Source organism: Triturus cristatus, chromosome 9 (assembly GCF_964204655.1).
Source record: "Triturus cristatus chromosome 9, aTriCri1.1, whole genome shotgun sequence".
Taxonomy (NCBI): Eukaryota; Metazoa; Chordata; class Amphibia; order Caudata; family Salamandridae; genus Triturus; species Triturus cristatus.
Window position 1 is genome coordinate 484679253 of NC_140592.1, and position 27485 is coordinate 484706737.

General features: G+C 48.9%; 1 protein-coding gene and 1 long non-coding RNA gene across 5 annotated transcripts in view; one reads left to right on the forward strand and one right to left on the reverse strand.

Annotated features, from left to right (window-relative positions):
* The window catches only part of LOC146798177 (uncharacterized), a 159390-nt gene extending 135598 nt beyond the window's left edge, over positions 1-23792 (reverse strand). The window contains exons 1-2 of the long non-coding RNA XR_014968632.1: positions 23731-23792; positions 21831-22051 (exon numbers count right to left, since the gene is read on the reverse strand). This is a non-coding gene — a long non-coding RNA (uncharacterized LOC146798177). The remainder of the gene's footprint in view (positions 1-21830; positions 22052-23730) is intronic.
* Positions 1-27485, forward strand: part of DPP3 (dipeptidyl peptidase 3) — a 533904-nt gene that overhangs the window by 218249 nt on the left and 288170 nt on the right. For all 4 annotated transcript variants that reach the window (XM_085625440.1, XM_085625443.1, XM_085625441.1 and 1 more), the window contains one exon: positions 7487-7617. In XM_085625440.1, the coding sequence (XP_085481566.1) occupies positions 7487-7617 (131 nt within the window). The remainder of the gene's footprint in view (positions 1-7486; positions 7618-27485) is intronic.

Here is a 27485-nt window from a genome sequence, read left to right on the forward strand (position 1 = left end):
GTGTGTGGCCGCCGTAGTGGGTGGGGGTTTTCACCAGTTGCTTGAGTCCGAGGTTGGCGAGGTTGTCCAGCAGCGTGGTGGTGTTGCAGTCCTTGTTGTTCTCCAGGTGGAAGTTGAGGTCCCCTAGGAGGATGTAGTCAGCGGAGGGGAGGGCGTGCGGGCTCACGAAGTCTGCGATGTCTTCGCTGAATTGTGTGCGTGGTCCCGGGGGTCTGTAGATGAGGGTGCCTCTGAGGATGGTCTTTGGGTCGGTGTGTATCTGGAAGTGGAGGTGCTCGGCGGCGGTGAAGGTGTCGTCGGAGTTGGTCGTGATGCGGATGGTGTTCTTGTGTACGAAGGCGATGCCTCCTCCGGTCTGCTTGACGCGGTCCCTCCGGGTGATCTTGTATCCGTCCGGGATGGCTGTGGCAATGTCGGGCTCTGAGGAGGCGTTCATCCAGGTTTCTGTGAGGAAGGCGACGTCTGGCGATGTTGTGTCGAGGAGGTTCCAGAGTTCGACGGTGTGTCTGTGGACGGAGCGGGTGTTGAGCAGGATGCACTTGAGGTGGTTGTTGCTGGTGTTCGGCTTGGCGGGTGCGGTGCAGGTCTGGTGGCAGGTGAACTTGCAGGTTTGGGAGGTGAAGGGTCCGTGGGCGCGTTTCGGGGTGGCTCGGTAGCAGGCGGGGTTCCGTCCGGCATTGAGTGCATTGAGGGTGGCGGCGTCGTAAGTCCGTGGTGTGGGCTGGCATCTTCGGGGGCCAGGGGTCCTGGCGCTGGGCGCGGTCTGGGCGCGGACGGGCGTAGACGGGCTTGCCTTTGGCGCGCCTTCGGCGCACAATCGGCGTGTCCGCTGCGCGGGCTCCATATGAGGCGAAGTGGGAGGGCGGAGCAGCTGGGAGGCGGGATCGGGGCGGCCAATCGGGTACAGAAGGAAAAAGGGGGCGGGCCGCCATGGAGCAGCGGCGGGAAGAGGGGAGCGGGTGGGGGCACCAGAGGGATTAGCGAGGCACGCTAAACAAAACAAAAGCACAAGTGAATGCAATGCAGGAGTTAAAAACACAAGTACAGGAACAAAGATACAGTGGGCACGAAAAATCGGGCTAAAAGGGAGCAAGTACAGAAAGAAGCAGTGAGCATGAAAAACGGGCCAAAAACGGAGCAGGGACAATGAGCCGCAGCAAGGGGGCACCGCTGGCGAGCCGTGGGGGGTGTCCTGAGGTCAGGTCACCGCGCGTTCAGATCTACACCTCCGACCTACCCATGCCAACTACCCCCTGCACCATTCGAAACTAGGGTGTCTGAAAGATCACTTTGAATAGGTATTCATTGATGAAATGGGTTGTGGAGGTGTGGAGTTCATCAACACTACCGAAAACTGTGATTCGAATTTAATGTATATTCAAGAAGCCAGAATGAAGAGATGGCTTGCCAGATTGTATCAGACAACGAAAAATGTATTTCTGATCTCGCTATGAAACACTCATGATGGTAACAGGTGCCCTACATATGTCCTCTCCCTTCACCCACGCAGAAAGCAGGATGCGGCTGCTCTGCTGCCAAGGAAGGTGCCAACAGGCCAACTGCGAGGAGGCAAAACCCTCGACACTACGCTGCTCCAAGGAGGCCGCCATGCCTACCCATTCTGCATCCCGCTGCCACCTCAGGTAGCCAGGCTCCAAACCAGCATGACGGCCATCACCCTATCTGCGCGGGGCTGCGCACACCCCTGGGCGTCCCATGAACTGCTGCCCCACTACTACTTCCTGGGACTCCGCTGTAAGTGCTCCCCGGTGGTTGAACACAGATGTACGTCCCCTTCCTAATCACCTCAAACTGTGGGTTCACAGGAATTGGAACTGTCCCACAGCAGAAGGGGAGCGGAGGTGTTGACCCCGTAGCATTGTTGTCTACACAATGGTCAACTACTCTCGTCGGAACCCGGGCACGCCACGCTGCAAGCCCTCCGCCTGCGCCCCCGCCACCGGACAAAGCAGCACATCATGCTGGGGCTGAAAATGTTATGTGGGTTGTCCCCATCACGTAGCAGTAGGGTCCCACTCGCTGCAGTAACGAAAATGCCCGTTTTTATGAGACCTCTGCCTCCGAAGTCACGGTTTCATTCTTGATTATTCTAGCCTCTGCTGAAAATTCCCCGGGCGCCGAACCCGGTAGCCCCCGGCCACGAGGAAAACGTCCCCTCCCCTGGGTAACCTGGGTTCCCTGGGCAGGAGGTCGTCTGCCAACAACGACACAGGCAGGCCGAAGCAAATCATTGCCAACTGCGTGGAGGAACGCAACGGGGAAGCCCTCCTCTGCCAAATGCAACTCTATAAATCTGGTCAGTTCAGCACCGGGCTGCTGCCACTCATTCCTGGTCTCTCGCAAGGCGAACTGCCGTGCCATGTGTTGGTAGGCAAGAGAGAGACACCCGTCAGCCGCTCCACTTGGGGCAAAAAAAGGGGGGGGGGACCCTCACCCCGCAAGGAGAGTAGACGGCTCTGTCTGGCCGTACTACTCTGGCGCGTATGAAATGCTGACATAGACACAAGCCCCATCCCCCAATACACACCCCTTCGATACGCAACACAAACCCATCACTCTGTGATTGGTTTTTTCCCAACCTCAGAGTGGTTGTTCACCCGAAAATTCTCAGTGCACAGAAAAGGAAGAACCGCAAACACCCAAGAGCGGTTACAACCATAACCGTATGGTGTTTCAGCTCAGAGGCTCCAAACAGTAGAGAGCCACATAATGCGCACAAATGCCCTACTGTCGCGGGTTATCATGTTAGTAAACATTGACACGTCTTGCACTTGTAGAACACCTCCTTCTGGTGAACTGTGTAGTGAATTCATAGCACTAACTGAGACATCACAAAAGACTAATGTGTGGGGTATCTCCAGGCCACACGCTTGTGAGCCCTGGTGATTTGCTGGCTACAATCACAGTTAACTTTTCAAGATGGTGCAACACATCCTGCAGATGTTCATAGTGCTAAAAGAAATGTAATATGGCCCAAGGCACTTCATGGCGTGAAGATTTTTACAATGCACTAAAGACATAAACCACCCTTTACTGTGTGGAGACATAACCCTAATATGAAAGTATATCTGAAATCCCGACATAAAGATAAGGCAGAAAATAAAATCCAGGGACGGACGGGTGCTGATTCTTTCAGACACACAACAGTGTAAGACCTCGCACCCTCTTGGACTTTCCGAGAATGCGGTGCCCAAAATCGGCAGCTCTTGGCCCTTACGCCACATCCTTTTCCAACCCCTTTCACAAATTCACCTGAAGCCTGCACCCCGGGAGGATCGGGCATGACTCACCTCAACAGAAGAAGTGGACCACGAGACCGGGGATGTAACCAGCACACCGCCGACGCCAGGCCAGACACCACAGGGGGAAGTAATAGTAAACGCAGCTCTTTGTTTCAAAAGAATTTGCACACTGTCAAACAAAGTTGCCCTTCGTGAAACCTTGGTACTTCATACGCAAGGACCAACCAGCAATGGCCCGGCACACAGCGCCATACCCACATGTGGCAGCAGGTGCCCATTTCGTCCCCCCCAGATGTGACGAGCGTTCAGAGCAGAAGAGGTCCCCCATGGCGCACCCACCCGCGGCATCCTAATGCAATCAAGATCTGGCGGCAGCTACATAGGATTTAACCTCTAGATTAGACAATCGAAATATAAGAACTACGGCTATACATCAAAACCATTGATGCGCGCGCCGCCCACTCAGGTCGTCAAGTCGAGGCTCTCTGCTGCAGGGACCCCCGGCAACGCTGACCGCCGCTCCTCCTACACCACCCTAGGCGTTGTGGGAGAAAGCCTTGCTCGGTCAGGCACTCCCTGTTCACCCCACGGAATCACTGGGAGCGGCCCAGCGCCATTAGCTGTCTGGCACCAACCTAAGGGCTGCAGGCATTCGCGCATACATCCACGCAGCGCTTGTCTATGAACTGGCCTACAGGGCAATGCAAGGCTGCCCGCGGCCTCCTGGAACTTGCAGTCCCCTTGCCCCTCAAAGGCCAGGAAAAACAGGCGGCACTCTGGCGGCCACAGCCGCCGGCCTCAACATCCGCACATAGTGCCAATATCGGCAACAGTTGTCACAAAACACATAAGTACATAAATAAACCACACGACACTGTATTGTAAGTGGAGAAATATTGCTGCAGGTTTATTAGCATAACCAATATGCAAACATGGTGGGTTATCTTGCGGGCGATCCCAGGGCAGGCCAGCCCCTATGCCGCCTGCCCGTCTGATAAGCCTAAAGTCACCATGGCAACGCCAAATAGTGTATACCAAATATTGGGAGGGGCCACCCCTCCCATCCGTGGACCCCCAGTCCACTTGCTTCACACGCCCCCCCCCCCCGTGAGGGGTGGGCGGAGCATACATGGCAGCCCCCGGTTGCTCAGACCCACAACCGCCTGTCGGCTAACGGGGAGCCGTCGTTCTTCCAGGGGACAACGCTAAAACATCCCTGGGTATCCTGGCTTAGCACCCCGCGGTGCTGCTGCATGATGTACCCCTTGGTATGTGCAGACCCTGGATCGCCCTGTAACTCCTCCACAGCCTTGGGAGTGGCCACCGTCACTACCGGGGCCCCCCACCAAGATAGACCCATTTACTTACAACCTGCTGCTGCCAAAGCTTCTCCTAGGTCCAGTAGGAAAAGATCCATGCCTAAACTAGAGAGGTGCACCCCATCTCCCTTCAGGCACCCGGTGGACTTGGCGGTATAAGACCATGCCTGATGACGCCAAAACCTCTTTGCTCTGCGAAACTGCACATGGCTCAAGTTAGGCCTTTATACCTACAGCCTGCTGATACCGGGCTTCTCCCAGGTCCAGCCACAACAAGTCTTAGCCCAACCGAACCGGCGGCCAGCATGCCCCATCAGGAGAGGAGCCCCCATCCCAGGGACAAGAGGGCGAGGAAGGGGCGGAGACCGTATAAATACCCCTGTCCCCTCCCCGCCGGAAGTAGCCATCTGCCGGGGTCTCCCCTGGCGGACCCACGGACTAGACCTCTCACCCCTGTGCCTTCCTGTGGCACTAAGGTGCCCCCCCCCCCTCCAGGCAGCCTTACACAACAGACCTGGGAACCCCGGCCGCCGCAAGCCCCCCCCCCCCCCAGACCGCCAACACTAATGAGGCTGGCCGGCCCAGGCAAAGGCCCCCATCGTGTCTCCAGGGCTGCAGCCAAAGTGAGCCACACCCCCACCCTACAATTCAAGGAGAGGGGCAGCGGAGAGCGACACAGACTCACCGCCCCCAATGCACAAACCCAGCCCGTCTCGCAACTCCCGGGCCGGGCTAACCGGGAGGTCGGAGTCACAAGCAGACTGGGAAAAGACTTGTGGGAGGGGTGGGAGGGGGTGGGGGGGGGGGGGGGGGTCTGATAATGATAATTGACCGTTCAACCCTGCATGCACCTCCACGCGCCACCAGCCAAGGAATTGGCAGCAAAGAAAGGCCCCAAAGGCCCTCCCTGCCACCAAAACTCACCGCGCACGGCGACCAACACTTGCTCCCGAGTTTAGACACCAGAGGTGCAATGTGGACACAGTGTGTCCAGCGGGGGACAAGGGAGACTGCAACAACGCCGACAAGGCTGGCCACCAACCATGGGGACACAAGACCAGATGGCTGAAACTGCGTCGAGGGCAGCGGCAAAGAGGCTGCCAGGTGGGTGGGGAGAGGCCCTTGTACCTCATCCCCACCCAGCCCCTACCGGAAGTGATGTTGCGCGCGGACCCCTCAAGGTGGGGGGGTCCCAGACACTAGCCTGTCTTGTGTGCCCTCATGTGGCACTAACGTGGCCGCCCTCTTACGAGGGTCCCCTTCGTGGACCACGGGCAGCCCACATTCTTCCCTACGTTGCCCCTGGCCAGGAGCAGCTGGGAACAGCACCTCCCTCCGCAGCGTCCATCCCGGTGCACGTTTCCAACCCGAAGCAGAACCAGTCGTGGAGCATGACGGGAGCTCTCAAACGGCCGCTCCAGCGAGGTGAAATTGACTTGACAAAATTTAATTTCCACTTACCTCGGACAAAAAAATTGGCGAGATTTATTCACTTTTGCCCTCCGATCAGGCAGAACTATTTGCGCATTTGTTTGTTGAACTGTCTTTTGGTGGTCTATTTTGGTAATGCACCTGCCTAATGATGGCTTTTATAGTCTTTGGGTTTTTGACATTTACCTCTCCTTCCTGATCCAACTTTTTGCCAGTTTGGTCCTATTTTGTTAGTTAACATTTTCTTTGTGTTCTTAAATTGGTTTGGCCATTTCACCGATTAGTCCTCAACTTTAATGTTTTGATGCTTCTTAAAAGTCCTTTACTTAATTTTTCTGGAGAAAAGCCTATTTTTTGTTCCATAGCTAATAAGTCCAGATTTTCTCACTGGAAAGGTTAACCTAAGAAAACACTGGTTTACTAATTTTGTGGGAGTATTTACATTTTTCTCCCTTTAGGCAATAATCCAGAATCAAGACCATGTGTGTGTCTCCTCCTTTTGAAATACTTTAAAGATGGATGTCTCCAGAGGTTCAACATTATTGTCTTTAAGTTTTCAGATACAATATCATTCATTATGGTAGACTTGCACATTGGAACAAAGTAGCTAACGCTCATGTTGTCCGATGAAGACTGATTTGCATCAGTATTTTTTTTTTTTAATTAATTGTTCATTCTCCCATGACGCTGCATGCTTATTTCACCAGAGGAAAGGCAGAGTCAAGGACTTTTCCAAGATGTAAGAGCCGCTTATTATTATGTGGTCTTGAAAAGATATACCTTTCTGCAAGAATGTTCTAAGCAGTCTTTTTGCTTGATGCATGGTACAAGATATGTTTCACCTCTCCCGGCATTTTCTGGGCTTTGAATAGAAGTCCTTAACCATTTGGGAAGGAGGTATACCAGGATAGAAGGGCAAGAATGATGACCGCCCTGGTGATTGTGGTACACTTAATCATTGGTCACCGTCCTTTAGAAGACAAACCCATCCATTCACTGAGTAAGCATATGCAGTGCTTCAACCTTGCAATTTTTAAACAAAAGTTGTGGAACTGGTCTGATACACTTACTGACGCATAGGAATGGGTGTGACCAGATTTGAATCTTCTGTGGTGGTACCAGTAAGAGTTTAAAAGTGACCGCATTCTTAGAAGCTTTTTCCACTACTGCTTTCATTGCAGTCAATTACAAACCAATTGTGAGAGAAGAAGAACAAGGGTTCAGAATACCTGAATCCCCATGCAGTTATTTTTTACCGATGCTTCCACACCAATGTACCTTATGTATATTTATATTATTGTATAACATTGGACTTCCTAACAAGAGGATTGGGCTTTGCTAGAAGCACCCACATCTGGGTATAACACTCTCACTCCTGAATACATTTCCATTTTCTGTGCACTTGATGTATACTTTTCTGAAGGTGGCCAGTTTCTCCTTTTCACTAGAATTTGTGTTTTCTTCTTCTCTCAGATTCCCCCGTAGAAAAAGAAATGTCCAGCAAACTTATGTGCTTTGATTTTGAAGGGAAACAGTTTACAGTGAATCGAGGTGACTATTCCCCACTCATGAAGAAAGTGGTAGAGAACCTCCAGCATGCCAAGGTGAGTGCTTTGTGCCTCAAGTTATTAGAGTTCCAGTGACTTGACTGGTGATCAGTTAAACTCTTCAGATTCATCCCATCCATATTATGTCAGTCCTAAAAACCCTCAAGGAACTTTCAATCTGGAGAGCACGTATGACCTTCTGGCTGTTCAACACTGTAAAATGTTACTGCAATAATTAAGACTCATAATAGCTGAATCTTATTGGTAAATAGCTACAACCTGACATTGTATGACACTAGTTGAGGTTAAATATTGTTTTTTTAAATCAAGGCTGTAAAAATTGTTTCGGCGCGCTGTTAATATTTAGTTGGTTAAGATAAGTCTATAAATGGTTATAAATAGTGTGTTAGTAGGTATTAGACAGTATATTAATATGTACCTAATAAATCAAATATAGTTTCTGAAATAATTAACAAACTGATAAAACAGGAGAGGCTTGGCCAGCAGCTTGGTATGGTGCTGTGTTTCCTTTTCTCTGACTAACCTGGTGCAGAATGAGGGACTTGAACAATTATTAATTTGAGCTAGGGTGCACATGCATACCAAAACCGTTCCTGAACTTTTTTAGCAGTGGGGTATAGGTTTATAGACCATTGTTTGGAGGCTTACTGAGGCTTTTGGGAGCCCCAGTCCCTTCATGCTGTTGTCTACTGTCTGAAAGGATGCTGGTGGTAGAACGGAGAGCCACAGCAGATTATTTCGCTGTGAAGGTGCTGATTCTTTGGTATCATTTGTGGCTTCTTGAATCGCCCTGCACGCTTTTAAATTGCTAGTTTTTCATTCTGCCATGATGAGGGAGTCCTAAAAGCGGGCCTGAGTGTTGCAGCAAGTTAGGTGATAACTGGATTTGCACTAATAAGGGTGCATGTTGATCTAGAGAATCGAAAGAATAACAGGACTACAATTTAGGCTGGGAACCCAGGCAGCTGGACCTTGAGGTAGATATAACCTCTGTTCAGAGGCACAGCAATCATATAACACATGAGTAATTATTGCACAGAATTCTGAGACAGATAAATCTTAAAGCACTTGGAGAGAGTGTGAAACTTTTTGGCCACACAACGCATGGCAGATAGAGAAGTGAGGCACATGATGGATCCAAGCCTGCATCACCTGCACACAGCCCAGTGCTTGTAGTCTAGGGCAGAGTTAATGTTTGTTATTTTTTCTGGATTCACTTGCTGTGCATTGTTGCATTATTCTGTCATCTAGTCGTTGGGTCCGGAATTGACCCGATTCTTCCTTTTTCGTTTGGGGGTGGATGCCCATCCACCTATGACGTCCGACATGTGCCTACAGTACCCCAGTGCATGATTGTCATTTTCAGATTCTTTTTCCCATTTTTTAGTTAAGCTCAACAGTTCATGGCGACTAATTGACAGTTGTGTAAAAATCGAAGGAAGACCCTGAAAAGGAAAGAAAGAACACCAAAAAGAAAAATATAAGAAACGTCTAAGAGAGAAAGAAATCACAGAAGAGAACCCCCGTATCGCATTTCTTTTCCTATTGGGCATCAACCACTTTTTAGAGAATATACCACTCGGAGTGTGTGGGATACCAAGTGAATTAGAGCCACTGAAAAAACAAATGTCCACAAAGTCACAATGGGTCTGAGCTAAAGGTTCTAGACTCAAAGGTCCTGAAATACCCTTCAATGCCAAAACACCCAGCAGCCGATGCTAAGGGCAAAGCAAAAGAAAAACGAGAAACTGTTTAGGGCAAACCGTCATACCTCAGCTACAGGCTATACTGCCAAACGTAAAGCCAAAGGAAAGGGTGTACAAGAGACCGAAATTAGGACTGCTAGAATAAAATAACTATTACAAAAATAAACTTTGGAGAAAGATCCAACAAAGGCGCACAATAAAGAATTGTACTCTGTTTACTTCCTTGACACAAAACTGGACTGGTCACTGCAACCCCCCTGTAGACCTCCGATTCCTTAGGAGGTTCATTCAAAGACACAAGTTCAAGATGACCACACACTGCAGGAAGTCATCGGTATGCTGAAGAAAGGAGACTACATGACAAGCATAGATTTTATGGATGCCTACTTCCACATCCTGATCTCAGTTCAAAGTGCGTCCATTTGGGAAATTATAACTGAGGAGACAGTATGCAGACAGTAATAGTAACTTTACACAAACTGGTTTCCCACTAAAACTTGGAGAAATCTCCTCCCTACCCCTTAGAGAAAAGGTCCTCCTGGGGGTGACACTGAAATCAAACAAGGAGATAACCTTCCCTGTATGGAAGAGAGTTTTAGCATTGAATGAGCAAGCTCGTCTTTACCAGAGGTAACAGTTTCAGTCAGTGAGAACCATGATGAAACTGCTATGGATGATTGGAACATGTCTAGGTAATCTCATTAGCCAGACTCCACATGAGACCCATCCCAGAATGGTCTTAAACAGTGAAGGACAAGGACGATGTTGTGTTTGTCACAAAAAAGTGCAGAGTGAAATGCAATGATGGTATCAATCATGGCATTTGTAAAGCGCACTACATACCCGCGAGGGTCTCAAGGCGCTGGGGTGGGGTGGTGAGGGGGGGAGCTGCTACTGTTCGAAGAGCCAGCTCTTGAAGTCTTCTGAAGGTCAGAGGTCTTCGGCCTGCCTTAGGTGGATGGGGTGGGTGTTCCATGTCTTGGTGGCGAGGTGGGAGAATGATCTGCCGCCGGCAGTCACTCTTCGGATGCGGGGGACGGTGGTGAGGGTGCGGTCTGCGGAGCTGGCGGGTGGGGGTGTAGAGGCTGAGTCAGCTGTTGAGGTACGTTGGTCCGGTGTTGTGGAGTGCCTTGTGGGTGAGGAGTTTGAAGGTTATCCTCTTGTTGACTGGGAGCCAGTGCAGGTCTCTCGTAGGGTGTGATGTGGCTGCGGTGAGGGATGTCGAGGATCAGGTGTGCAGAGGCGTTTTGGATGCGTTGAAGCCGCTTCAGGAGTTTGGCCGGGGCTCCTGCGTAGAGTGAGTTTCTGTAGTCCAGTCTACTGCTGACGAAGGCCTGGGTGACCGTCCTTGTTTCGGTGGGGATCTGCTTGAAAAATCTTGCGAAGCATGCGGAGGGTGTAGTAGGAGGAGGCGACGTCGTTGACCTGCTTCGTCATGGAGAGGGTAGAGTCAAGGATGACCCCTAGGTTGTGTGCGTGGTCAGTGCGTGTTGGGGTTGTTCCTGGTGCATTCGGCCACCAGAAGTCGTCCCAGGCCGAGGGGGTGGATCCGAGGATGAGGACCTCCGTCTTGTCCGAGTTCAGCTTCAGTCTGCTGTTCCTCATCCAGTCAGCGATGGCCTTCATTCCTTTGTGGAGGTTGGTTTTGACGGTGTGGGGGTCCTTGGTGAGGGAGAGTATCAGCTGGGTGTCGTCGGCGTAGGAGATTATATTGAGGTTGTGCGATGTGGGCGAGTGGTGCCATGTAGATGTTGAACAACGTTGGGCTGAGGGATGAGCCTTGGGGTACGCCGCAGATGATCTCGGTGGCTTTGGAGCGGAAGGGGGGGAGGCGGACGTTCTGTGTTCTGCCGGAGAGGAAGGAGGAGGTCCAGTCCAGGGCCTTCACTTGGATTCCAGCGTCGTAGAGGCGTGTTCGTAGTAGACGGTATGAAGAAAATGTTACAATAGGCAGTCCCTTCATGGAACTACAACTCTCATTGGCCATCACAACAAATTCACCCCACTTGGATTACGCCACGTATATGGAAAACCGGACATCGGTGGCCGGTGTTATCTTTGGAAGGCAGTCAATAATATAAATGTGCTAGAACTAAAACAGTCTATATGGCATTAAAAGCCTTCCACATGGATATAAAAGGGAGAACACTGCAGCTCCAAACTGACAGACAATACAACAACGATTTTCTACCTTCACAAATAAGGTCAGCGATCTCGTGAAGAATAGCACGAGGCAAGGTTATGAAACTACCTGTCTTGAAAGACTTTCTAACAGTACAAGAAGGTACAAGTATGTCACCCATAGACAGCCGATTTCAGCATAGATGCAATCCTCGTGGGAACTTGGAATTCGGGCATCAGGGCCTACCTCAATGATGCATGCAAGTACTGAGAGGCCAGAAGACCAACAACACACAAATGCAACCCTGCCAAAGTGGACAGATGTATCCGCTAGAATGGAAAGGAGAGTCTGACACACAGTATCACAGGAAATGCCACTATCATTTTGTCCCTAATGCACCTCGCGGTTGGGAAGCTTTTGTATACGTCCATCAAAGTACAATTAGCAACTATAGTTGCATACATCGGAGGGTCCACAGTGAAAAGCGTCTCTATCATACCAGCCATTCAGAGACTCCTGGAAGGGGTAAAAAGTCTTACACTACCAAAGTCAGCACTCACCCCCCCCCCCCCCCCCCCCCCCCCCGGAACTGTAACCTGGTACTGACGCAAATAATAAAGGCACCATTTAGATCAATGCACCAAGTAGGACTCAAATTCTTAACAATGAAAATATTGTTCCTGAAATCACCTCATCACTGTGCGGTCAGTGAGTTACAGGTACCTACAAAAAGTATTATCCAGCTTCCATTTTAATAAAGCAGAGAGACTCTCAGCTTTATCCAAACAACTCAAAACACATGCAGGAACAGCCCCACGCACACTAGATGTCAGTAGAGCAATATTCTAGTACCTGCAGGAAACAAAATAGTGCAGAAAAGGGAATCAATTCTTAGACACTTTTGCACCAGCAACATAGGGTTGGTTAAATGTACCAAAAGGAACCATCACAAGTTGGAGAGTTCAGACCATCCAAACTTGCTAGTAGCTAGCAGGAGTTATTTCTGGAAAAGAAGACTCCAGAGGGGGCAACAGAGGGCTACAGCTAGCTCAAAGCAGGCAGTTCTCAATACCACCTCTCTGCTCTTGTTCCTTCCTTCATGCAATGTTAACAATTTGGCAAGCAAGCACTGCCATCAGATTCTAATCATGTGGGTGTTTGGTGGGCTGCTGTAGGGAATGGGTGCTGTCTTCCCGCCATTTGATTCGTAGTATCCCTACTTCTGCCCTCACCACTTAGTTGATAGCTATGCGTCAGGAGTGAAACTTTTCTAGAGCAAGGCTACTGCCACCATCTTCCAAAGTTAAGAGAAGGGCTTGTTACTTATTGTGTGAACATTATTCCCTTGCAGAGTGCCTTAGCAAGGTTAGGCCCGTACATAAAGATATTGTGATCTAAATATATTATAGATATGACAGGATGCATGCTGGAAACCTAGGCAATTAAAAATTATGTTGACCCGGTTTATGCAATCGGTGAGCTTTGTCTCTGGTACCTATGTTAATGCTATAAGCATATGTGCTGGCAAAAGAGTAAGTATATTGAAGCAGTATTGGAGAATGTGAGATTTTGTGTAGTTTTAATTTCAAAGAAGTGGATTGACAATTTGTGATATAGTGCTGGGATTTTAGAGAACTCCACTAGGTGAAAAGGAGCCAGTCTAGCCTTCGGTGCTAACGTGCCCAAGACATTTGCATGGCAGTCACAAGGTCATCAGTCCACACTTTAACAAAGCAACACTGTTTAGACGTTCAGGCTAACTGAGAACCTCAGGTGAGACAAAGTCTTACGATAGCCTTTTGCTAGCTCGCACTCACTTCAGGGGCGTAACACAGGCCCCCGCAGCCCCCGCGGTGCCCCAAGCGGCCCCCTTGGCACTGCAATCTGTCCGGAGAGCTCCTGATTGAGCCCAGGGAGGCCCCGTCACTTTTCGATACGCCAGTGACACACTTCAACCCAACGTCCCAAGTCGAGGTAACCTCGCTACATGACCTGTGCAGAGCATGTGAATCTAGAAAAGATTCACGCTTCAAAATGGAATGGGCACTTACCTGTAAGAATAGTTTTGCAGCTTGAAGTATTTTATGGATTCACATGCAACCTTTTTTCCCCAAAATAAAAAAGTGTGAGTTCTAAACACTGAGAAAGCTATGCATAGGATGAGGTACAAGGTACTAGGACAGTACAGATCACCAAGAAGGAAAAAAGAATCTGAAGGTGGCAACCACGCACTGATGCATTATGGGTGTACGTCTGATGTCATAGTAACATAGCTATACCCACATACTACTCGGTGCCCTATGGGGAAAAAAGACAATATTGGATCCAACTACGAGATGGCTCAATAATGCGAATCCAGAAAAGTTTTCAAGCTACTAAACTATTCCAACAGGTAATTGACCTTTTCGTCCCATGCCCTGAATGCATAAAACACTGAATACATTAAATGCAATAGTTTTTTCCTTAATAGAAAAGCATGCAAATGTGAAATAAAACAGTTGGAGCACAGGGGAAATGCGCTGAATCACAGGTTTGGTGCCATAGATTGGGTTGGCAGACATCCTGATTGAAAAGTAAAGTCTCCAACTCTCAGTACGCCATACTGACACAGTTTGAGAGGATAAGGATTCTGGGATTGTCCAACATGGTTCTATTTTTGAGAAGCTCCAAATGTATAATAGAGGTCTTATCTTCATGGAAAGATCACAAGATTGTCCATGTCGGTGATTAAAAGGGGCTGGAGCAGCCATGAACATAAGTTACCAACTCTAGTAGCAAAGAAGACCAGCTGTAGCAGTTGTTTGTGGAGCTCAGGATACATATTTATTAATACGTAGAGCATAGAAGACGTTCAGTAACACTGAAGACTATGTTATCAAAAAGTGATACTGCTTACAGTGATTGGAAAGGGTAAGAATGCCTGATCGGAGAGGCTTAGTTGGATGCAAAACCAGAGAACGAGTGGTTGAGGGGTAAATCGTCGCAGTGGGCCAGATTTTGTATGATCACTCACAATTTGGGGTGAGGGAGTTTAGGGAATGGAAACAAACGATAGTAATTTAGGGCAGTGGTTTGTGCAATCGAGGCCAAATTGGGACACAATTGGACTGCCTAATTTGTGTAGACTAAAATCTGATTTTCGGCATGTGCCCTAAGAGACACTTTAGAAATCTAAGCTAAAAGGTTCATGTGTACAGCTAATGTAATGTCTTATTGGTCTTTTAAAAGGGATAGATCTAATGTCTCACCTATTTGGAAGTGCAATCATTAATTATTTGTAAATGATTCTATAAAATAGTCGGATAAAAAAACAGTCCTTAAATGATCCATCTATATTATGTTAGTGGCAGATTAGATTGTTGATGATCGCAGTTTTTCGTAATTAAACGAAAAACACACTCCAACACAAAAAAAAGAAGAATTTCTAAACTGTGTCAGCAGGAACATAAAAAGCAGTAAATAGAACAGAAAAATAGAATGTGATAACATTCATCATCACAAGTTCATTTTGACTGAGGTTATAAAAAATATTGCACACATTAAAAGATATGAAGGCACCGATTCATTTCATGACAAAGTACCAAAACAAAATAACAAGCCATGAATGACTGGGCTTTGCAAGGACCTTGCTACATCCTAAATTCGGTGCTTAATTTGAGCCGGGTCTTTCCGGTGCTCAGCACCGGCACATAATTGGTGTCCGGTGCTTGGCACCGGCACCTAATTGTCAACACCATACTTAGAGCAGTCCACCACATGGTGGCGCTGCTTATCTAATTTAGAGATGAGTAGAACAACGGTAATTTGGGACTACAATATACATTAAAATTGGTAATACTTGCCTCCCCACCCATTCCTTTAGCTTTGGGGACCTGGAATAATCTGAACTGTCGCATTTACATGCGAGAGAGATGGTTAGTAGTTGTTTTGGCAGCGCTAACAAGGGCGATGGGTGGTGCAAGCTGCAGTGGCCTCCTGGTCAGAGCCCTGGCACTTAATATTTCACAAATTAAGCACTGCGGCTAAATTCATTAGCCTCAAACATTTAACAGCACTGCAGCTGCAAGAAGGCTAGCAACTGGTAAGCAGATAAGTGAGTTCGATAAAGTTAATAAATCAACAATAAGCTTGTGCTGCCAGAGCCACTCCTTCACCATACTTGCTAGAGAAACTCACAAAGGGAAACCACAAATCCGCATTGGCAAAGCCAATGACTCTCAGCTATGCAAGAGCTATTGTCTTTTTCAATGTATTTTAGCCATGTTGTACAGCAGCACGGCTGTTGTACAGCATGGCTGAAAGAAAGGGAACAAGCATTTGCAATGCAATAGGTCTCGCATTTGCGAGAGTTTAAGCTATTGGCATTGTAAATGACAATGCCTTTTATTTATCTGTTTTTCTAATTAACACATAAATAAAAGGCATTGTCGTTTACAATTCGCCCAGATTCGACCTAAAAAAGCGGAAGTGAAAACAAGCGCACTAAAATAACTATTACATATTGCAGTTTTAAGGACAACCTCGCTGCATTTATTTATTCTAAAGAAAGGAGGTAAAAAGAACAAGTGCCCATTATCCCCTGCGAGTTATTAGTCTGATGTGCAAGATAACAAAGGCTATTGATGTTGCTAAACTCTTTTGATCGCCTAGGAGGTAGAATTCTTAAAATACTAACGTAGGTTTTTTGTTCTCAATTGAGTACCCCATTAGAAGCATATGCATCCTGGAAAAGAACAAAGCATTTACGTTAGCTGAAACATCTTGTCCCTTCACATTTTTCTTTACATTATACATAGTGCACATGGCACGACCAATCTTTCTATTTCCATGTCCAATGTGTGACACGTAACTCTTACAGGAACAAAAGTGGCCGACCAGGAACGTCGGGGGACATGGGGAGAGGGGACATTATTGCCCAGTTCGCACATATTTCAACCCCTGTGCACTTGCTGCAAAATCTCGTTATAGTTTTTGAAGCAATCCTGCCAGTTTGCTAATAGTAGCTAACGCTTTAAACCACCAGCCAGATACTGACGTTGATGCTGTGTTTTTTGGCCCCAGCTTGCAAGTATTTCGAACATGCCTGTGACTAAGGAACATATGCAGTTCCACCGCCCATGTCCCTTATAAACAAATGTCTAAAAATTACTAGTTGATACCTTGTCAAATGCGGCATTTTTCGAAAGTGAGATATAGAACACTGAAGCTGAACTGGTTACTATTGCCATAGATTGTTAAAAGATTACATTTTGTTCCTTTTTTAATGTCATGATTTGCCGATTTTTCCACTGTACAAATGGGAGCCATTTCCTGGCAAATCATGAAGATAACGTCCCTAGTGCGACAAATTCGATCCTTGGCCGGGCAGTCTCCAGCAGGCGAGGACGACCTGTTCACCACTACCTAAAAAGCAAGCAACTCAAACGTAGGCTAAACAGGCAAAGGTAGCATGCATGTCTGATAAGGGTAATTGTCTGGTACTTGCAATGCAGCGAGCAGGTAGCATGCAGCTTTGATATTGCACAATAGGAGCCCGAACGGGTTGATTTTCCTACTACTTACTGCACGGAGTCCGGAGTTGTTGGGCAGCTGATTAGCTGCTGCATGGGAAGAGGGGAGGCGGGCAGGTCTGAGGCTGGCTCTTGCGCTGTAGAGGTGATCCCGGGAGAGGCTGAGCCCGGATGATGATGAACTCTTTAACCCGGTAGCGGGGTGAAAGGAGAGTTAAATAGTCAGCCTGCTTTTGGTGGTGGGAGGCAGGGCACACAACGGGGAGATGGAGCTTTGAAGCTGAAAGCACAGCGCTCGTGCAATGGGCGCCGCGCTGCACTGAATAGTTGTAAGTTATTAAACAAAACAGGCGAGCCATGCCCTGCAAAATAAAGCATGGCACCCCAGAATTTATTAGTGACAATATCGGCAACACTCCCCAACCCTCCCACAGCAACAAAATGGAGAAATAATCAGACAAGACACATTCTTAGTGGAGAAAATTGCTGCAGGTTTAGTTGCATAACAAATATGCCAACATGGTGGGTTATCTTACGGGCAATCCTAGGGCAGGCAGCCCCTCGCCGCCTGTCCGCCTGATGAGCCAGATTACACCGTGGCCCTAGCCAATCGGTGTTTGGTAAATTTGGGGGAGGGGTTAGCTCCTCCCACCGGTGGACCGCCAGTCCACCCACTTACTCACGCCCCCTCCAGCTAAGGGGGGTGGAGCGTTGCAGGCAACCCCTGGTTGCTCAGGTCCACAACCGCCCGTAGGACTAACGGGGCACCGTCGCTCCTCCAGAGGACCTCCCTGGGGATATTTGGCTTTAGTGCACCCTTACTGTGCTCCTGCAGAGGGTACCCTTCTGTACCTTACAGCCTCTGGATCGCCCTGTAACTCCGCCACAGCACTGGGTGTGGCCACCGTCACCCCAGGGCCCCCCACCAAGGTAGGCATCTTTACCTACATCCTGCTGATTCCCAGGCCTCTCCCAGGTACAAGGTCCCTGTTCACTCTTGACAGGTGCACCCCCACTTAATCAAAAAATGCCCCTACAGGGTGGATAGCTACACCTAGCATGGTAGTATCATATGCTTGAGTGAAATTTACAATTTGTAAATATGCATCAGCCACTAGTACATACATACAATCGAACTCTGAAAGTAATCCATAGTACGATATAAGTCACAAGCCGAGGGAGAAAGTTACTGGGGGCCAATGACACCCAGTGGCCCCAACATGGCTGTACTCCTATAAGTGTCCCCAAACCCGTACCTGATCAACTCTGGTGAAGGGGGCTATGAACACGGTGTTGTACTAATTTGCAACATATACTTGTTCTCTCTCTCACACTTGTATGCTACTCTATGACCATAACTTGCTCCTGTCTTTACTGCGCACCCTAGCATCCCATCTTCCTAACCGGAACCACTGACGGACATTGGAATGATAGACCAGCCACAATCTTTCATGCACCTCCGAGACATTCACTGAAAACAGCAGAGTGACCATTTGGGGTGGGGGGCCCAACCCCCTGCGAGTACCAGAGAGCGATGACCTCCAGTCACCCAGGTGAGACGCGACCAATGGACAAACCTGCTAATTACTCTAAACGGGCACAGCGGGTGGACCTACGGAGGTGTAAACGTGCCGCCCTGCGCATCCCAAAAGCACAAAACAGCAGTCCGCCGTCCCTAACACTAAACTGGGAGGCCCATGAGCATGCTCAAAACGCTGGCTAACACATCCCTACTCTCACTCCAAATAGGCTTGATAAATTCCAAACTGAAAACGCTGTAAATGTGTTTTCGCTTCCGATCTCAGGTTGCATACAATCGCAGACAGTGCAATAAAGGTTATGATAAACTGCTTAAAACATGTATGCTAAAATTCTGTGCTTAGCATAGTGTGCCGCCCGACACTATGCTGCTTCTGCCATTGCCTTGATATATAAACACCTAACATTACACCTACAACAAGTGGTTTAAATGGGCTGGTACTGTCTGGTACGGAGTACCGGCACTTTTTTAAATTGAGGAGGAGAGTACCGGCACTTCTCAAGAGAAATGCAATACCTTTAATTGGAGAGTACCGGCACTTCTCAGAAACAAGCAGGTACTCTGCTACAGAGTACCTGCACTTTTATTTTTCCATTTCAAGCACGGACAACAAGTCAGGACCATTGGCTATATCAATGGTTGTTAGTTGCATAAGGTAAATAGGCAACAACTATGGCTTGTATATAATATTGCAAATGCTTCAGTTCTGAAACGATGAGACTGGACATATAAAACGAGTCTTTCAAGTTCCCTCGAAGGCAGATTTAAAAAACAAACATTTTTTTAAATGTGCAACCAGGCACTTGCGGGAGCCCGTGCACCAGTCGGTGCCACGAGCCACCCCCTCGCAAGAGCCGACCCCAGATAGTACCATGGACACCATCGACACCGCAGGCCTTGGACAATTCACCCAAAGGTCAACCAAGATTGGAGGACTGGGGCACAGGTATGTAAGCGGCAAATCCTGTCTTAGTCCCAACGCCACCTTGGAAGAGCACTGCAGAATACAGCCACTACCGAGAAAACACCGGGCGAGCCTAATCCACCGTCCCCGCAAAACAACCGCTCAACGTGACACTTACAAAAGAACTTGGCCGCAGAAGGACTCTTCTCTCTCAGGGCTTCCCCAGTGAAGCCAAGGTGGAAAACCAATATCGGCCTCCTTCACTGCCTCCGATGCTACCAGAAACAAACGGGTTTTTCAGCCCTATACAGCTGAACCTAGGAGTAAGTCCACCTAAAGCACAGGACACCGAGCCGACGGGAGGCTCGAACCTGCCCTCCAGGCTCGAGACTCGGATGCTCCCCCATGCCATCACCTCATGCGCATCCTCCACGCGCAGAAAATCCTGTGGGACAGCTACACGCTGAACAAACCCAAGAAAAGGTGCAGTCAAAGGGGGAATCCACTTACACTTCAAAGTCGCCGCCAGGCGAATCTCAAAGTGCCCGAAACCGAACGTGACTTAACTTAGAGCTGGGAATTGGCGTGAACCTACACGCATAGGCACCATGCACCACCCAATTCCACACATGCGCAGACTAAACCACTTCAAAACAAGAAAACCAAGACCACCGGAATCCCCCAAGCATTGAGTGACCCATGATAACCCATGCGGTCCGAGTAGCCAGGACAAACCGAGAATTCTTTCAGCTGCGGCGGAGATGTGCGCAGACTCCAACAGAGATACTCCTTTACCTTGCGCATAGCGAACAGGCCCAGCAGCCCCCCCTTGACTCGCCACAAAACCCAAACTCCGGTTGAAGTGGAGATGGCGCAGAGAAGAACCCAACGAATCTGTCCGCGGACTAATCTATCCAGAAACCACACATAATGTGAGCTGTTTATTCAGCCAAATACCTATGAAGTTGTTTTAGTTTGCTGTATATTGACCAACGTATGGGTCGTTTGTTTGGCTGTTTGTGGGCAGTGAAATGAACAGCGGGGGGAGCAGCGCAACCCAAGCCCCCCCTCACTTGTGGGATCTGCACATTTTACGTCCGCTGGCTCCGGGAGCCGGTCTAGCGCACAGACTGTAACTAAGGAAAAGAACAGCGGAGGAGAAGCACGGTGGCGCCCGCTGTTCTCCCCCCACCACTCTTCATCCGGCCCACGCGGGCCGAGGCCCTAGTTCGACTCACCCAGGAATGACCATGAAGAGAGGGCCACGCGACGCTCACCGCCCCCTCCCCACCGCGCAGCAACAAGACCCCAGGAGTCTGGATTGAGCTCGCCTCGGAGCAAGTGGTGAAAAGCTCTACACCCTCCACACAGAGGCCTGACACCCGCGAAAAGCAGAGGTGATACCCGCACCCGCCAGCCCCCTAAAGCTGACACTCGGCAGCCGAGGTACCGACTACCTTTGTACCTTATGGAGCGGTCTGAGTAAGGACAGAACCCCATCCGCGCTCTGCACTGAGACGGGTAGAGTAACACCCCCTGACAGGTATTATATAAATACCCATGCTGGCTCGCGATAACTCTCCCCCTAATGCGCCCGAAGCACCCGTGGGCGCCCGCGAACCCTCACCGGCCCGTGTCGGGGTAGGCGTTCGACCCCCTCATGCCTCTGGCAGGGTCCCCACACTAATGTGGCCAACCCTGCATGCCTCCTGCGCAGAGGCATAGCCAAACTACCCAGATCCGGAGGAGGCCTAGTCCCCCCCCCTCCCCCGTACGGGAAACCACCAGGGTTGTGACCAGCTCCGTGACCAGGCTGCGCTTGGTCCGGGGGGGAAGGTCATCCTGTCCTGCACAGGGTTAACGGGGAGCTGGGGCCAAACTCACTGCAAATTGCTGCAGCGGCTCCGGACCCGCCACGACAGGCACGCCAAACGGCGTCAGGCAGCCTGAAAAAGAGGGCGAGCAGTGGGCGGGACAGGTATAAGTACCTCCCCCCCCGCCCCCTCCTGCCTGGAAGTGACACGGGCATGGGGGACGCTCGAGGGTCCCCAGCACTAGGAGGCTGACTTGTGTGCCATCCTGTGGCACTAAGGGGGGGGCCGCCCTCTTAGAAGGGGTCCCTTCGTGGGCCCGGGGCAGCCCTGCAGACACAGCACTAAGTAAATGCGTGCACCACGACCCTGCAGGGCGCTGGTGGGGACATTTGTGGACGCTATCCATGGTCCGGCAAAGGCCTCTAAGCGCTTGGTTCTACCTGGAGTTGGTCTGCGGTGAAGCTGGTGCGGGCCCTCTTGGCGGGCTTGGGCTGGTTCACGCCGTGCTCCGTTAACAGGGCTCCCTCCACGCTCACCCTGCCGCCTGCAACGGCAAAGAGCAGCACCGTGAGCCCACACCCCAATGAATGCTCGCAGGAAACACGGCGGGTAGTTTGGTCTGTGCAGTTTACATAGCCAGAGCGGCCGCTTACCGTTCTCGACGGCCCTCTTGAGGTTGTCCAGCATGCAGTCGTAGTGCCCCCTGCACAGCACCTTCTCCTCCACCAGTGCGAACTCCTCCCCGATGGAGAGCTGCCACTTGCAGGAGAAGCAGGCGAAGCAGGCCAGGTGGTAGACGTTCCCATTCGGCCTCCGCACCCAGTCCGTGGAGAGGATGTGCCGGCCGCACCGGGAGCAGCGGGCCACGTAGCACCTAAAATGGAGGGAGAGGGAGAGAGATAGACGGTCACACGGGCGGGAGACAGCACCTGGCTATTGGAGGGAGATGTGACAAGTAGGTTCCAGTCAGTGTGAAAAGGGGGAGACACGGATGAGAAAACACGGGCGTGGAGCGGGTGGTGGGGTCTTCAGAGGCCCTCAATCCTTCAGTGGGGCCCGGCGCGCCTAAGATGGAGACCGAGATGGTTACATGGGCGGGAGACAGTGGCTGGGGATTGGGAGAGATGTGACAAGTAGGTGCCAGTCAGACAGCGTGAAAAGGGGACGACACGTATGAGTAAACACGGGCGTGGAGCACTTCAGGGCCACTCAATGCTTCAGTGGGGCCCTTCAGCCCAAAGATGATGCTAACCTGTGAGATATGGAAGACTCCGGAGTCGTGTGCGCGTTGGGGGGTGGGGGGGGGGGAGAATGACATGATCTGAGGGGATCCTGCCAGAGGATTGAGCATCTAGCCCTAATGGGAAGCGACCGTGACCAGGAGCGCGCTAAAAGAACAAGGAAGTAGGCGATAACTTTTTAAACGAGTGATGCGTGCGATAGTGCCACACCAAGACATCGGTTTCCTATCATCGCGCACGCCTCTGTGCACGATAATTGCAAACAGATGTCTGGCCTGCGGGTAACCGACACCAATAGGCCATGGGCTGAGCAATGCGCCCGCCTTTGGCCAATTGCGTGCTGTCTTTGTTAAAAAGACGCACGCAAAGGCCAATAGCATGAGCCAAAACAAAAAGCACACGCACAAGCGTGTGCGATTCTTAGGTTAGTTTCCGAAGCCCCTACATGAAGTCTTCGCCAGAACAGCGCATGTGCGCTGTTACAGGCTCGACCTAAAAAGTGGTATAACAAAGCCAGTTCTGGCTGAGTCCTAGCGCTTTTGTCATAGTGCTATAATGCAGCCCAGCTCTATTTTTTCATAACTTTCAGCCATACTGCAAAGCAGCTGTGCCGCTGCACAAATGGCCAAAAAGACATTCACAGCGCCAAATTCAATAACTCTTGCATTGGAAAAACGATTGGTTTTGCCAATGCTTTTAAAAAAATGAATTTATTTATCAATATAATGTAGTTCATTACTCAAACACCAGAGGCAGATTTTAAGAACTTCCGTCAGAGACATGGTAGTAAGGACAATGTTTGAGCACCTCCCCTACATGTCTGGGAAGTTTTCCACGTACTTAGGGGTGTACACCTGGATCTGCAGGACTAACTGATAGTCATGCTCTGGTGCCGATCACTCCTGCTGAAAGAACCTTGTGAGGTTCCTTCCTTACTCAGGATAGTGTACTTATGGCAGAGCGCACTGTTTTGTTAGGAATTAGACTGTCAGCCCTGTAATTCGCTCAAGAGAAACTTATGGAGACTTGTTGGTTCTGAAAGGAGTTGCCTGCTCTCAGTCAGGTAGAAGTTTATAGAGTGCAAGGTCACACTCATGGCCAGAAGCCGCCTGCGGGGGAAGGGTTTCTAATGCTGGAGCATCAGGATGGTGCTTCCTTCCAACAACAGGGGAGGAGGCACAGCCAATCAACAAGAAGAGAAATCCTCCATCACAGCACACGCAGTGTAGAGATGACGGGGGGCAGCAACACAGAAGTGGTTGATTGGAGGGCATATAATCTACAGGGGCAGAAAAGTAATAAAAGCAAGTACCTTAATCGTAGCTCGAGCAGCGGAGAGACCCTAATTAAGCAGAATCAGTCTGTGCTTGGTCCATGCGCCAGAGAAGCTACAGGAAGTGATGCTTGCCCTGCTCTGTCCAATAAGGCAGCACCAAAGAAGAAGCAACACTCAACTCAGCGAATAGGAAGCATTGGCAGGCCGTAAGCACTTTTTGTAAACAATAGCTAGTGCATGGCTCAAGCAGGCTCGACCCTAAAGTGCAGAAAAATGAAAGCGCATTGCAGATTGCCTAGAAATGGAATTACAATAACAGGTAGAAGCATGCATGATCAACCGTACCGCGGCTCTTTTGAAAAGTTATGTCTGAGTAGCCAGCCCCAGCTTCAAGGCTCATTTAAATGTACTTGTAACCCACTCCAGATATGGCACTATATTACAAGAATTCAGGCCTCATGTATGAAATGGTTTTAGCATTCACAAACCCTTAAATTCGGAAAATCGGAGGGTTTGCAAATTCCAAAACCTTTATTTTTTATTTAAATGATCTAAACTTACTAAAATACTAAATAGGTTTAGAAATGGTTTCAGAATCACGATTTGGAAAGGGTGCGTTTTGAGCGTTCTTTCCAAATAGCGATGCTGACCCTGATCTATCCATGTTTTGCAATCAGTAGCCCTGTTGCAAAACATTGAAAAGTTACCATCCAGCAAGTTTTGTTTGGAACTGATTTGTGAAGGGAAATGGGTCGCACTTGTGGCCCTTTCCGTTTGTGAATTCAAAGAAAGTTTCAAGGAGAGTAGGCAGTGCTTTTAAAAATCCAGCCCTGTTTTCTTTAAGAAAAATAGTCTGCGTATTAAAACATTTTTTATTTAAACTTAAATCACAGACATGGTAGACTGCTGAGTCTTACAGCCCACCATCTGTCTGATTGTGGCCAATCGCATGGGGTCACAAATTGTGACTGCCTAATGAATATTCTTTAGGCAGGTCATTCTTTGACCCCGTGCATTTCGGTATTTTGTGAAGCGCCCTATTTGTACATAAGGGTGGTCCACAAAATCAGAACTGATATGCAGAAAGTCATTGTTCAATTTGTGACTACTTTTTGTGAAGTGATTCTTAGGACATGAGGCCGTTAGTGAGAACATAGGCCTAACTAATGGTTTAGCAAACAATTCCTTCTCTTTCACAACCATACAGCAGCCCTGTACCTTGCTCTGAATAATTTAGAATTCTTTTTTTGAAATCATCTAGGGTGTATTCATAATATGCACAATACCTAGTCGAGTAACATTCTGTTCGTAGCTTTTGTGGCTGTACATTTAGATGATCTGCATATTCCTGTCAACTAGTGTTGGGTTCAGACATTTCCAAGTTTATTTGTTTCTTTTTTTAAAGTATTTCAAGCCGCAAGATGTGCTGTGCCTCCTCCCTTGGTGACGAATATACACGGACACCAAACCCATGTGATTTTTATTTTTTTTCATCATCTCTCGAACATGTTTCTCAGGCCCAAATGGTTAGTTTGTCAATACCGGTGCATTGGGGGTAAGCAGTCCTATTTTGATTACCTTTTGCTGTGCCTCCTTCTAAGGTACAGAATGCCAGCATTCAATGCTGCATGCTTCCCTGTGCCCATCACAAACAGTGTGCTCTTCTTTGGCCTTCAACACCAGAAAATGCAGATCAGAAGGAGGAGATCGAATGGATGCCTTTCCAGCATAGTCCCTTGTGCAGTTCCAGAAATTTGTGATTGGATCATCACAACGTCGGCAACTTTTCTTCCCCCCCTAACACGATGATGTCTCCTGTGACTTCTGCTTTGCTTTCTGTTTTAAGATAAACTGAAGTTATTGACGGGATGAGCGCTAGGCTATTCGCGAGATGCACCAGCAGGCCTTTTCTGATATTTCAAAAATCTTCAGGAGAAAGACTAATTTGGCGCTGACGAGGGTGAAGAGGCTGGCCTATCAGGAATACCAGCAGTGCAGGTGACTCAGTCCCAAATTGGGCTCTTAGGATCCATCAGACCACAAAGAGGTACAGTGCATCAAGCCAGCACCAAGGACCAGCGGCGCTTGTATGAAGATCACGCCTAGGACCAAAAGTACATCCTTCCTTGAGACTTATGTCTATAACCACAAATGGGTCCTTATGGTAGAGCACTGATCCCACAGCAGTCTGACATTGAACCCAAGCATGGGCACAAATCACCACCTCCGACATGGGCCCCACCACCTTTGGGCTCTAGCCAGCACTGGGACAAGGCTTTGGAGTTAACCAGGAAACCATCCAAGAAAATTCCTTGAACCCAACATGCACCAAGGATGTTGAGCATTCTCGCTCGCAAGCCAGTATAACGCCGGAGGCACCCACAAATCTAAAGCCCAAGCACCGACAAATCTAGAGCCCAAGGTCCCGTCGACACTACAACCCCTGTGGGCAGTAAGATGCAAGGAATCTCAGGTCCCACGGTTTCATGATTAGCTCAAGGCGAGCAGAAGTATTTCTTTATTCACCTGGAAATTTTCGGCAAGCCATTAGCAACACTTCCCCACAAGAGGAGACTCCACTTCGAGAGTAAACCACCTTTGAAGCCTTTCTTTCGTGTGCCGGTACCAAAGCGACCCAGAAATAAGGGTACAAAAAGTCTTCTCCAACAGCACCTGCATCCCCTCCCTCATCACCACTAAGCTCCTGCATACCACCCCCTCAGGAACTCCACTTGTGATTCCTACACAGGTATTTCCAGTGCTGGGGTATCCTGTAAATAAATCTGTTCGCCACCCCTGAAAATGCAAAATGCCCAAAATTCGCTTCCAGATGCCCATCCCATACAATACAATACACTATGAATGAATCACTTCCACTGGAAACATGCTTAACCCTACTGAAGAGCCTGAGTTCAGGCAAAACGGGCTTAGGTTACTTGTGTTCTGGTGCTGGGGCGGACCTGACCTAGCAGTTCGGGCTGGACTGTTCCTGTTTGAGCAGGGTCAAGACTCAATTGCATGTTGCTGGGTCGAAACTGAGGTGGCATGGTGGGCAAAAGAACGATGGGATGAAATGTTACTCGGAGCAGTTGCCAGTGATTAGACAAGTTGCCAGCATTTATCCCATTACCTTTTTTTTGTTCATTGAGATCGACAGTCGAGAAAGAAATTGAAATCGGCACAGAGGAGTGGTGCCTAGGTTTGCTTCAGCAATTCTTCTGGGGCATTGCAAGCTAACGTGAAGCTGCCCGACAACACCCAACGATGCCTGGAAGCAGTGCCGAGAAAAGTCTCAGGATGTAGTCTGGCTCCTGGGGGTATTGTCAAGGTGAAGAATCTGCGATTAGAGTAGCCACCAAAAAGCGCTCTATTCGAGGTAGGTAACCTGTTCATTATGACCCCAGTCTTTTTAATAGCTACGCCTAGTAGCTGTACTTAGTCCCCAGAGGCATGTGCATAGCTTTGACCTTTTAGATAAAAAGAAAACGGAGGTACTCCCTACCAATCTTTTAGGCTATACTCAAAGGAATATGTGGGTTTTAGGAATCCAACAAACATGCCAAAGAAATTCTTGGAGATTGAAAATGAGTAACCGTACCCTGGACTTTTTGAATCACCATATACTAAAACTTTGGAATTTATATAATTTTTTTATCATCTGCTATGCTGATATGTTATATGTATTAGGATTAGTACTCCAGCAACAGATAGCTCTACAATAATTAATATGATAAGAATATGATCCCCAAACATGATTCAGCACATATCTCTTACCAATTAGATGAAAACTC